Genomic DNA, 11,870 nt, shown 5'->3' on the forward strand with positions numbered 1-11,870 from the left:
CACTGGATCTCGACATTGGCCTTTCTTCTCTTGTCTCTCATCTCACCGAGAGGCTCGGCAACAGAATGGTCTCTTCGTTCAGACCGACTTCTCATTCTACTTTCCATGATACCACCATCTCTGTGACGGCTTTTCAGCACTTTCATTACGTCTGTTGGACTTCTCTCTCCTTTTTAGCTGAGGGCAACGGGGAGGAGACGGGGAGTTTATTCCCCCCTTGTGTTGGCGGTAGATAAAGTAGAAAAATGGAAGGGTGGCGGCCGGGCCGGGGTGAGGCGGCCAGTCTAGTTCATACCTGTACAAAGTAGTGTCCCTTGGTGGCAGTACCTTTGATGTACATAGATAGATAGATAGCAACATGTGATGTGGTGCTGAGCCTTGCTTTCCTGCGTGACACGATGTTGTCTGGGAATGATTGCGCCCTTCTGTGTCTTTTTCTTCAGTCATACTCTGGGGAGGGTTGTCAGAAACATGTACAAGGTCAACTGAAAACGTGCATAAGTGAAATGATCCAATCGTTGTTCTTGGGAGATGAGAGTCATATCGTGATATACACATCTTTCGTCCATGCCATCCATCATCCGAGAATGCACCCGCCTTTCCCCAGCTTCCAGTATGAAAAACAAAGACCATGTGCGAGTATTAAGACACAGCGAGTTAACCCCCGGCGTTCCGCCCCGGAACCGGACGCTGACAATATGGTACATATACAGGTATAGAAAGTTGATGGGAGTGAAGGAGACGTCTCGTAACGAGATGCTAGCGGGTATGGGCCAGCCAAGCAGTCAAGCACTTCCCTTGCTCACCCTCTCCCGTCCAGACAACGACCCCGTTTTTGGGAGACAAGGCTAGATAGACCAAACCGTCGAGTAGTCGATCGGCAGTAGGCCAGTAGGCAGGCAGGTAGGTAGGTGAGCGTTTTAGCTTTTCTTCACTCATCTCCAACCACCTCACCCCTCTCACCCTCTCCCCTCCCCAAACCCAACCACCCACACCTTAACCCCCCCCCACCGGCTCATCAAAGCGCCGCCTTCGCCTCGGCCTTCCCCGCAGCCCCCCCACCCAGCGCGGCCCCAATCTCCTCGGGCGTCATCCCGGGCTTAGCACCACCAGCACCACCCTCCCCGCCACCAAGCACCTCCCCACCCAACTCGCGCATGCGCTGCTCCTGCTCCATGGCGGCGAAGTTCTGGTCCTCGCCGTAGGCGAGCGCGAAGGGCACGCCGACGAGCAGGGCGCTGACCGACACCGTCCAGGCGGCGCGCCCGGCAAAGGACAGCGCCGTCCGGACCGCCGACGCCGTCGTCTCGTACTGCTGGTGGATCCAGCCGCGCGCCGTGGCGGGCACGACGTCGCGCAGCGCGGCCAGGCGGTCGGCGAGGGTCTCGTCGGTCGGGTCGTAGTTGGATTCGGTGGAGATTTCGGAGTCTGTTTTTTGGGGGGGGTGGGGGAGGTGGTGGTGAGTTGGTGTTTCTTTTCTTCTTGGGGGGGGGGGTGGGGTTGAGGGGATGGATGGGTAGATGGTATGGTTGTTGGAGGGATTGGGATTAGGGACCGGGCGGGGTGGGTGGCTTACCAGTGTCGGTAAAGTCTTCTTCGTCCTCATCCGGGCCGACTTGCGGCTGCTGGAAGTGCTCGTCCTCGACTTCTACGAGTTGGACCATTGTGATGGATGTGTGGTTGTGATTTGGGGATTCGGTATCAGATGTGGTGTGTAAACGGCTTCGAAAATATGAAGCGGAAGCGCGGTTGTGTTCGTCGTGGTTGCGGATTCGTTGTTGTTGATAGTGGTGAGGTTTGATGGATCAGGGTTTGAAGATTCGCGAAAGTCGCCTGCCCCGGTCAAGGTCGTCTTTTTTTTGTGGATAAGGAACATGATGGCTCGGCAAAAGCCGCTAAGCCGGAAGAAGTGGGAGTGAGGTGTGGATCCCCGAGGATCAGGCGGGCCAATCCCATGTTATGGTTGAACCTGATGTTCGATGTCCAAAGTATCTTTGCTACAAGTAAAAGTCGTCGTTCGTGAGGCACACTGCACTTTCAATGTAATATTTAGGTATCAATATCCATGCCGAATTCGCGTGATAGAAGACCCATGTACATGCATTTTCCTCAAAATCTACCCAACAATTGCTATTCCTCGCTACCAATAAACAACAAGCTACTGTAGTTAGCTTCAGTCAGCTACGTACTGCACCTGCACCATGCCACGATTAAACAACGGCGTAAACTCTATCCCCAAAACTCCAAACATGCCATGCACATCATACCATGCAAGCCGCATCGCTCTCAAAACCCCAACTCACTCGCTCACTCGCTCACTCCTGCCTCCCTCTCTCCACAGCATCCGCGAACCGGATCGACTTCCTCGACGGCGGCACTCTGGGGGTATCATCGTCGTCGCTGTCGTCGCCGTCGTCCGCGTGCGGCGCCATCCCCAGGGCGGCCTCCCTACGGCGCCGTTCCGCAGCCGTCTCGCCTTGCTCTTCGCTCTCGTCGCTATCGCGACTGCCCTTCTCGCCGCGCCCATCATCCCCTTCGCCAACGCCCTTCAGCGCGGCAAAGCGTCGCCCGCGCTCCACCTCCGTTTCAGGTGACTCGCTGCTCGGCGCCTCGGACGACGATGTTGCCTGGCCCGGGGACGAGGAGCTCGATTGAGGCCGGCTGCCGGCTGAGCCTGCGGGCTGTTGCGTGACGGGGTTGGCGGGGGCGGGGGCGGTGGCGTGGTCTTTTCTGCTGACGGTGGACTGGGCAGAGGATACTATTATCTGCGGCGGCGCTTCGAGGTTGGCCAGCGCCTTGAACCCCTGCGAGGCATCCGATTTGTTCACCACCTCACGCCTGGTGGTCTTGTCCAGCCCTTGGATTTCGTGGATAAAGTCATCCTTTGTCATGCGCCGGCCAACACCGCCGATCGTGAAGCGGATGTGCCTGTCGTCCTCCTCTTGCTCCTCCACCACGCTCTTTTTGCGTGGCCGCTGCGCTGTGGAAGGCTCGCCTGCCGCGGAGGGGCCCCCCGTGCCCTGGGCTGGCATATCTGCACCTGGTTTCTCCGTGGCCTTGGCGAGGGCCCCCATGCCCATGTATTTCAGGCTCTGGCTCACCAAGTCGGGCTGTGGCTTTTGTGCCGGTAGGTCATATTTCTTGAGGACTTCGCCGTCCTCGTTTTCGACAATGATCTGTTCCGAAGGTTAGCAACGTTAGGAAACAATATTCGACATTGTTAATGGGACATACCGTGTTGCCGAATTGGAAGGCCCGGGCCGGCTCGCCCTTTACCGTCTTCCCCTTGCCTTTCCTCTTCGCAACCTCACCCTCACGCCAGTTCATGACTCTCTTCTTCAGAGTTTCGTAAGTCCAGCCCGAAGGCCCGGCTTCCGACTTGAGTTCAGTCGCGAGGTTCTTGGCCCGGTCTGCAACATTCTCATCGCTATCTGCCGGCAGGACCGAAATGACCTCGCCGTCGCGATTCTCGATGATGATGTTCTCGCCTTCATCGTAGACTTCGACGGGCTGTCTGCGTTCCTCGGACGGGCTCGCGTAAGCCTCGGCCGATGATCGGCCAGAGCCCTTCTCTTCCAGAGGACCCGACGGTGATACGTCATCCGGCCGGGATTGGTCGGTGCTGTCGCGTGGAAGTCCGGGCGAGAGCGGCCCCGATTGGCTGCGGCGTTGTGGGAAAATGGCTGACTGGGTGATGGGACCTCCAGGTCCGATGCCATCGTCCCACTTGTTCTTCTTTCGTCGCCGCGCTGCGAGCGAGGATGACCTGCTTCCATGTCTGCTGTTATCGTCCTCCTTAACACGACGCAGGAAATTCCCGGGAAGGCCAATAGGGGGCAGCGTTCCGGGTGGGAACTCGGGCAGCTTGAGTTCATCACCGTCCGTGTCGGACATGGTCTTAGCCTGTGATCGCGACTGTGATGAAATACGAGGGAGCCTGTTCATCCAACTAGGGCCGTCCTCGTTGGCCTGTGTATACGACATGGTGATGGTCAGGGTGTTGATGTGCTTGCCCAGCGTGAAGACGGCAATCGAAGAGCCGTGGACGAGGATGGATGCGACAACGATGAAGGCGACAATTGGCCAAACCAGTGCAATCACCGCGTAGTGCTCGGTACCAGGCTCGGGCAGCACCGAAAGGGGAACCGGGTTCTCCGATTCCAACTCTGCTCGTGCTAGCATTGCGATAAATATAGCGCCGACGCCGATGGGGCCAAAATGACCGGCGAAGAGGGCCTCGCGCCAGGTCTTTATGTCGGGAATGAATGGTTTCAGCGCCATCATGACAGGAATCCGGCGGAAAAGAATGATGAATATGGCGAGAACGACCAGACGCCATGCTTGCAGACCCACGACCGCGTCGTTGAAGTCTTTCCATGGGATGATGGTGCCAAAGTAGACAAAGTAGGCCAGGTTGATCAGCAAGTCGATGACGTTGGAGACGTGAGACTCCTCTGTTTTCTGGGTGAACCAGCCGTCGTTTGAGAAACCGACGCCGGCAGCGAAGCCCACGAGAAGGTCGTCGACACCGAGGATGCTGCCGGACCCAGCACAGAAGAGGGCGAGTACAAAGTAAAAGACCAAGAAGCTCTCCCTATCGATCAGGTCGCGCTTCTCTGCGTACTTGATGCCGTGGCGGGCGAGGTAACCGATGATGAAGCCATACACGGCACCGAAGACGCACTCGTACAGGACGGTGTAGACCAGCCAGTGGAACGAGACATCCCTGGCGCTCTGCTTGTCATGGATGAGATACAAGGCCAGGTAGATGAAGGGGAAGGCCATGCCATCGTTGCAACCCGACTCGGCCGACAGCAGGTCGCGCAAGTGCTTTGGGACCCTCTTGGCGAACTTGCCCTTTCCCACGACGGACGAGGCGAGGACGGGGTCGGTGGCGGTGACACAGGCAGACACCACGAGGCTCTCGAGGAAGTTCAGGGGCTCAATGAGCCACCAGATAAACAGACTAGTGATGAGCCAGCCGAAGGTCATGACGGGTATTAGCAGGAACGTGACGGATTTCCAGTGCTTCTCCATGTAGTACTTGGGCAGCTCGACACCGACGGCGAAGCACTGCACGACCAGGACGAGGCGGGAGAACTCGATGGTGATAATGTCGACGCTACCCCATGTTTCCGGGTCGATGAGGTTGGCGGCATAGGGTCCGAAGATGACACCGCAGAGCGTGGCCACGGTGGCTTCGCCGATGTACATACGCTCTTTGATGACGGTCGAGCATAGCATGAACAGGGAGGTGAAGCCTCCCAAGATGATGTAGACCAGATGTGGCTTAGTGATGGAGAGGTGATCCCAAGCCATGGTTTAGCACGCGGGAGCCCACCGTTGGGGGCCGAGCGAGGTAGGTGTGTGTATGTATGCGTATGGTAGGTGGCAGGTAGGTAGGTAGGGTAGTATAGCACCTTATGTAGTTGTGGTTTTCTCTCCGAAACCTAAAACAAGGCTGTGGATGAGTTATGGAGAGCTTCGGGAGGTGTGATTGGTGGTCGACCAGAACAGGCCAGTCCAAGGCTGGGAATGGCCAGGAACGGGGGGCGCTGGAAACGACGTCACCGGCTGTTCGAGATGCCGCGGAAGTAGCGGAATCAACGACCACCGTCAACCAGATCGACGTGGTTATCCAGTGTCCCCTTCAACGCCAAATCCGGCCCAGGCAAGGACTGCAATTGACACATTCAGGACGCACAGCAACGTGCCGATTCTAAGCGATCTCTGCTGAGATAACCTGACTCAGTCCCAACACGATGCTGAAGCGCGAGGAAGAAGGAAGAATTTTCGTCTAGCGCCGCCGGAGAGGGAAACCGCAACTAGAAGGATCTGCCCGAAGGAGTGGCCCGGAGATAAAAAAAAAAAAAAAAATAGAGAAGAAGGTATGGTATGTACGATTGGCAAGGAACGCAAATTCACAGGCAGCGACAGAATCAACGGAGGAGCGGGCGATGCAGTCCGACCACCCCGGAGATGTGGAAACGAAAAGGTGAGATAGCTCGCCATTGGGGGGACGGAAACGCATGCACGACCTGTTTATATGGGAACTGTCTCCGATCCGGTATCGAAGAGATTCTCGGTTCTTGCCCCAACTTTCCAGGGTTGAGGCCATCCCTGCGCCAATCCTTGCAGAAAGGGCTTGGCGGGAAGTTCGCGAGGGAACAGTGGACCTTCGCGGTCGGGAAGCAGCAACGCCGACTTCCTTCCCGAAACCTCGCTCGCCAATGAACTTCATACCAAACCCCGCTGGCTGATAGTAAAACAAACCCACCGGCTGGTTAGGTATTGTGTGTAGGTAGGTTAACGGCGCCTCACTCATAGCTCTACCGGACGCCGGACCATATCTGCCGGACATTCCACATCGTGTTCTTGGCCGTGGTACGACCTCCTGGCACGAGAGACAAAGGTGGTGTAATCCGGCAAACCGGGTTTTGACGGGCTTCGTCTCACGACGGCTGGCGCCTGAGTGTTGTCTCGGGAGGTTGTCGATGCCGCGATCGGGATCGACTGCCGCTCTAACGCCGTCGATTGTGACCGCGGGAGGGTGTCTCGCTGCTCGCATCCTGCCAAGCTCTGCCGAGCGTTGCCCAGGACTGTCTGTCGAATTGTTTCTCTTTGTCCAATGCTTGGGCCATCTAAGCTTTTCTTGACGTTTTTGCTTGGAAACACAAACGGTCTCGAACGTCTAGTTCATGGATGCCAAGCTAGTCGGAACCAGACGTCAATGTTCATGGATGGATTCTGGCCGTGGTTTGGGGGTATCCTCTCTTTCCAGACACGCAGGGGAGCGGTGAGGTCCCTTTTCCATCTTCGGCTGTCACTCACACATAGCAAAGCCTGCTGATTGGTCTTTTGGAGTAAAACAAATCTCACCCTCGCTCCTAGCGCCCAAGCATGGCACGGAATCCGGCACGGGCTAAACAGATGCAATCTCAGGCCCGGATTTGAGTGCGAACGGGCTTAGCTCGGTTGATTGCCGACAGGATGCATGTTCAGACCTGATCCCGTGATGCAATCGTTGACGAGAAGAAAACTTGTCATTAGTTGGACTCGGAACATTTGAAGAAGGGCTTGCTGGTCGTCTTGCACTTTGCCCTCTCACCCCGACTAGCTCGGCACATGCATCTGCCACGAACATGGGCCATCGTGTGCAATTGCCATTTTGGGCTCCCGCGTGGGGGGCAGCGGGGCTTGTTTGGTGACGTCCAGACAAATTCACGTTATGCGCGTGTGTGCTTGAAACCCACGACCGGAAAAGATGGGCAAGAAAAAGATGGGCAAGAGGGGCAGTCTCCGCCAGTGAAGGTGAGAGGGGGCACTGGGGCCTACGGTGATCGTGTCTTTGCTGTGCAACTCATCTTCTCGGCCTCCCCACAATAGCGATATCTTCTTGTCTTCGCTGTTGTTTAAAGGAGACGGTTTCTTGTCCTCGGGGCGACCAGTTCTGGACCCTTTTGAGCAGATACCTACTCGGACGCGACAATCTCACTGGTGCGGAGCCTGCCCCCAACCGCCTCCCGGACGTCCAGCCCCTTCCTGTGCCCAATCCAAGACGTCCGCAGCTCCATCATCAGGCTGTGCAGCGCGTCGCAGTTGACCACCAGGTCCGTCTCGTTCCCGAGCGGCTCGTCCAGCCCGTCCGCCGTGCCCATCGCGCCGAGGATGCCGCCCCGCAGCCGCACCAGCCACGGGTGCAGCGCGCTCACGTAGTCGTGCACGGTGACGAAGCCGCCGTCCCGGCCGTCCCACGCCTTGGGAGGGCTTGATCGTCAGCTTGGCGTTCTGGCCGCGCGGTCGGTCCTGCTTGCAGCAGCGAAGCAGCAGCGGCTCGTCGTCGTCCTCCTCCTCATCATCATCCTCGTCACCACCGCCGCCGCCCAGCCTCCTCCCCCATTTCGCGTCGGGGAACGCGTCCGGCGCGTCCGGCTCCGAGTGCTCTTCGTGCACGTTGAGCCAGTTCTCCTCCCAGTCCTCCAGCTCCGACACGTGCACGGTGATGGACGACACCTTGGGCTCCGAGATAGGCAGCGCGCTGACGGGGTGGTACGTCCCGGCCGCCTGGTCGTAGTAAGCCGTCCGCGTGTCTGGGTCCCCTGGGTTGGACAGAACCTCGATGGCGCTCTGCACGGTGCCCTGCACCGGCATGAAGACCAGCTTGGCGCTGTTGGGTGCGCCAGCCACCGTGGTCCGGGCGGCCCTGAGGGCTTCGTAGGTTTGGTAAGGATTTTCCGCCGCGGACATCTTGCGAAAAGTTGGATGGTGTTTGAGATGTTTGGATTGACGGAGATACGGTATTCCGCTTCGATGAGGTGTGGGTTGTGAGAGGGCAAGGGAGTTGAAGTGTCGGGGGCGACCTCGAATAAATAATCTTTCAGCAACCCGGCAAGGCGAGACCACAGCGGCGGGCGGTTGGAACGTTCTGGAGGGTTCACAGCTCTCAACTTACCGTCGTGCTGTGCTCTAGCGGCTTCGTCCATCTCGTGGTGGCTACAAGACTCGCAGCATGAGCTGCCATTTAATACAAGCCCTCGGAACGATCCAGCTCGTCCCCGTAATCGCCGCGAATATCATAAGTGACCACCATATATATCCCCAGCTTTCCCTCATCCGCAATCTTGTCCCCATCGCCAACATCTTTTCCGTACCCCAGAATCTCCTGCCGCAGCTCCTCAACGCCCTTAGGGACCCCGGCCGGCAGGTCCTCGTCCATTTTGATCTCGCGGTGTGCCCGCACCGCAGCCCACGCATAGGCGACATATGCCGTCCTGGATCGGCCCCCGCCCTCGATGGCAGGGATGAGGACGCGGAACTTGTTCTTGTCGGCGTCCGAGTCGTACTGGGAGATCTTGGCGAAGAGCAGCTTGGAGATGGGGTCCTTGTCTGGATGGTGCCCGTAGAAGGGCGGCGTTCCGTACGTCTCGTAAACGCTGTTGGCGGCAAGGAAGGCATCGAACGTTGCGACCGAGACTTTGAACCCGCGGATGAGGGTAGTTGAGCCCATTGTGGCGACCGATAGCTGGATTAGACGGTGCGGTGTTAATTTACCTGCTATCCATCCTCACTCCTATCGCCGTGATCGTCACCTCTAGCTAAGAGTGTGGTCACAACAAGGCGACATGAGATTTACACTATAGCAAAAGTCGGAAAACGGAACTAGAAAACCGAGTAGTGAAAACTGAGCGCAAACGCATTGCGTACCGTTTCAATCATTACACAGGAGAAAACGTCCGAGCATGTAACCTAGACTTTGCCGAGTAAGCAACTCGTTCCAGATTTGGAAATTCCTAGCCGCTAGGATCCATATACAGATTAAAGTGCTATGAATCAGCAAACAACTGAGGACTCTGAAGAGCTGTTCAAGAGGGTTGGCAGCCGACAACGATGGTAGATCTACCGAGGTCGCAAAACAGTTGGGACCTGCTGTGTATAACAATATCGGGTTAGGGTAAGCCCAGTCGTCTCTTGGCAAAGAAACACGCGCGCACAGACTCCCCGCGTTTTAACGACCTGACGGAATTGTGGGGACTTGCTCCAAACGCGATTTTCCCCTGCTTGACGCGACGACACACGGTCACTCGTGACATCGAGGTTCATTCCCAAGGTAGTCCACACCAATTCGGCCGATTGCTCGCTCGGCCACCACTCTGTATGACCGGAATCTCCGGCCTGGTCCTCCGCCGAGCAGCTCCTCCGCTGAATAGGAACATCGCCCGCCGTGCAAGCCAAGCGAATGTGCACGCCGCCGGATTAAGTGTCTCTATCCATCCGCGGCCAATGTTCGGGAGGGCGGTCGAGGCCAATAAGGCTGCTGCAGCGAAACAGCCGCATCCCAGGCAGCTGTTTCTCTCCAGCAGCCCGTCACCTGCACCGGGGAAGCGCGTCGAGAACACCATTGACAACATGCTCACCAACAAGCCGCACGCACCGCCCGCTCACGGCTCATCGAAATACGCTACAACCAAGAAACCGCTGCAAAACCACCCGCCGAACGTTCCCCCGCCCCCCCTCCGCAACGCCAACGGCGGGTCGCTCTCGTCAATCTACGCGAAGTCGGACTCGTTCAAGGAGGAGCCCGAGGTGGTCGGTCTCCGAGATGGTACCCCTCAATATCCCAACAATGCCCCACAAACAAACAACATGGATTCTTCTTTCGCCCTAGATGAAGCCGACTTTAGCAACGACGAAGATCTTGACCTGGACTTTCAACCCGCGTCTGCCCTGCCTACAACCTCATCCTACCCGCATCAGGCCACGGCCGAGAACCGCGACGCCCACCCTCCAGCGAGCAATACAAGCGTGCTTTCTTGGCCAGACTCCTCTCCTTCACACCTCCAACCCCCGCCATCCCGGACCACCGCGCCGCCTCCGCAGAATCCTAGCAAGCGGGTCTCGCCGGACGACGACGATCGGGCCCCCGCGGCGACGAAAAAGACTAAACGAGAGCTGCCCAGGACTTGGGCCCAACAAACGGCACCCATAACTACAAATACGAAGCGCCAATATAGTACTGCTGCCGCCACACCAGCTCCTAAAACGAAGGGGGGTGAGCCCTGGAATACCAGTGCCAGCGCTGTTAAAGCTCAGAAAAAACAGCTGAAAACACAACTCAAGGAATCCGGGAAGGCAGAGGTTTCTTTGGATGACATGCAAGAGGCTGTCAAGTCGCACACGTCCAAGGCCAAGTCTTCGGCCATCACGCTCAGCAACGAGCAGCGCCATGTGAAGAGTCTTGTTGTGGACAAGGGCCAAAGCGTTTTCTTCACTGGCCCTGCCGGTACCGGAAAGTCGGTGCTCATGCGGGCCATTATCCAGGAACTCAAGAAGAAGTTTGTACGAGATCCAGAACGGATAGCCGTCACAGCCTCCACCGGCCTGGCAGCCTGCAACATCGGCGGCATGACCTTGCACAGTTTTGCGGGAATCGGTCTTGGTAAAGAGGACACGAATACGCTGGTTAAAAAGATTAGGCGGAACCCCAAGGCCAAGACCCGATGGCTCAAGACCAAGACTCTCATCATCGATGAAGTCTCCATGGTCGACGCGGAGCTATTCGACAAGCTGTCCCAGATTGGGAGGATCATCCGGAACAATGGGCGGCCCTGGGGCGGCATCCAGCTCGTCATCACTGGTGATTTCTTCCAACTTCCGCCTGTTCCGGACGGCAGCAAACAGAGGGAGTCCAAGTTTGCGTTTGATGCTGCGACATGGACCATGTCGATCGACCATACCATCGGGTTGACAGAAGTTTTCCGTCAGCGAGATCCCGGTACGTGAAGTCAACCCCCCAAGTGAATAGCCGCGGTTCACATTCTGACACTGTTTAGATTTCGCCGGGATGCTTAATGAGATGCGCCTGGGAAAGATCAGTGACCACACAGTCCGGAGCTTCCAAGATCTAAAGCGGCCATTGGTTTTCGATGATGGACTCGAGGTGACCGAACTGTTAGTCAAGTCTACACTACGCATGACTACAACGCGCTGACCATGCCCTCTTAGGTTCCCAACCAGGAACGAAGTTGAGTCCTCGAACCAGAGGCGTTTGAAAGCCTTGAGTGGGAAATCGTACCGCTACGAGGCTATGGACGCAGGCGATATTAAAATCCGTGACAGGCTTTTGGCAAACATGATGGCGCCTCCCACTATTGAGTTGAAGAAAGGCGCACAGGTCATGTTGATCAAGAACATGGACGAGACGCTCGTGAACGGCTCGCTGGGAACCGTCGTGGGGTTCGAGTCGGAGGCTACTTTCGAAATGAGAGGCGGCGAAGACGACTTGGAGGAGGAGACAGACTCGAAAAAGCGAGCCCGGGCGTTCAATGCCGCTCTCGCCCAAGGAGCCAAGGGCGGCGACAACAGCGAGTACC

The 11,870-nt window shown here is 57.1% G+C and overlaps 5 protein-coding genes across 5 annotated transcripts; all 5 read right to left on the minus strand.

Annotated features, from left to right (window-relative positions):
• Positions 1 to 1,018: 1,018 nt before the first annotated feature.
• Positions 1,019 to 1,929, minus strand: B0H64DRAFT_474658 (mitochondrial import receptor subunit Tom22-domain-containing protein; the record flags this gene model as incomplete). The annotated part of the gene is made up of 2 exons (XM_062808065.1): positions 1,577 to 1,929; positions 1,019 to 1,428 (listed from the first exon to the last, which is right to left on the minus strand). Exons 1-2 carry the CDS (start codon positions 1,662 to 1,664, stop codon positions 1,019 to 1,021), a joined length of 498 nt encoding a protein of 165 aa, XP_062659266.1. The 5' UTR covers positions 1,665 to 1,929.
• Positions 1,930 to 2,025: 96 nt separating this feature from the next.
• B0H64DRAFT_153504 (alkali metal cation/H+ antiporter Nha1 C terminus-domain-containing protein) lies at positions 2,026 to 5,533 on the minus strand. The gene is made up of 2 exons (XM_062798483.1): positions 3,235 to 5,533; positions 2,026 to 3,176 (listed from the first exon to the last, which is right to left on the minus strand). Exons 1-2 carry the CDS (start codon positions 5,317 to 5,319, stop codon positions 2,316 to 2,318), a joined length of 2,946 nt encoding a protein of 981 aa, XP_062659267.1. The 5' UTR covers positions 5,320 to 5,533; the 3' UTR covers positions 2,026 to 2,315.
• Positions 5,534 to 7,472: 1,939 nt separating this feature from the next.
• On the minus strand, positions 7,473 to 8,247 carry B0H64DRAFT_442120 (uncharacterized protein; the record flags this gene model as incomplete). The annotated part of the gene is made up of 2 exons (XM_062806617.1): positions 7,473 to 7,767; positions 7,916 to 8,247. The coding sequence occupies 2 exons, from the start codon at positions 8,245 to 8,247 to the stop codon at positions 7,473 to 7,475; spliced, it is 627 nt and encodes a 208-aa protein (XP_062659268.1).
• A 131-nt stretch (positions 8,248 to 8,378) lies between these two features.
• On the minus strand, positions 8,379 to 9,437 carry B0H64DRAFT_153521 (uncharacterized protein). The gene is made up of 2 exons (XM_062798484.1): positions 9,205 to 9,437; positions 8,379 to 9,134 (listed from the first exon to the last, which is right to left on the minus strand). Exon 2 carries the CDS (start codon positions 9,005 to 9,007, stop codon positions 8,522 to 8,524), a length of 486 nt encoding a protein of 161 aa, XP_062659269.1. The 5' UTR covers positions 9,008 to 9,134; positions 9,205 to 9,437; the 3' UTR covers positions 8,379 to 8,521.
• A 1,275-nt stretch (positions 9,438 to 10,712) lies between these two features.
• Positions 10,713 to 10,961, minus strand: B0H64DRAFT_298200 (uncharacterized protein; the record flags this gene model as incomplete). Its single annotated transcript, XM_062800086.1, has 1 exon — positions 10,713 to 10,961. A coding segment is annotated over one exon (249 nt), but the record flags the coding sequence as incomplete, so codon positions are not given.
• Between the last annotated feature and the right edge of the window lie 909 nt (positions 10,962 to 11,870).

This window comes from Chaetomium fimeti (genome assembly GCF_033439085.1).
Source record: "Chaetomium fimeti strain CBS 168.71 chromosome Unknown B0H64scaffold_4, whole genome shotgun sequence".
In the NCBI taxonomy this organism is placed as follows: Eukaryota; Fungi; Ascomycota; class Sordariomycetes; order Sordariales; family Chaetomiaceae; genus Chaetomium; species Chaetomium fimeti.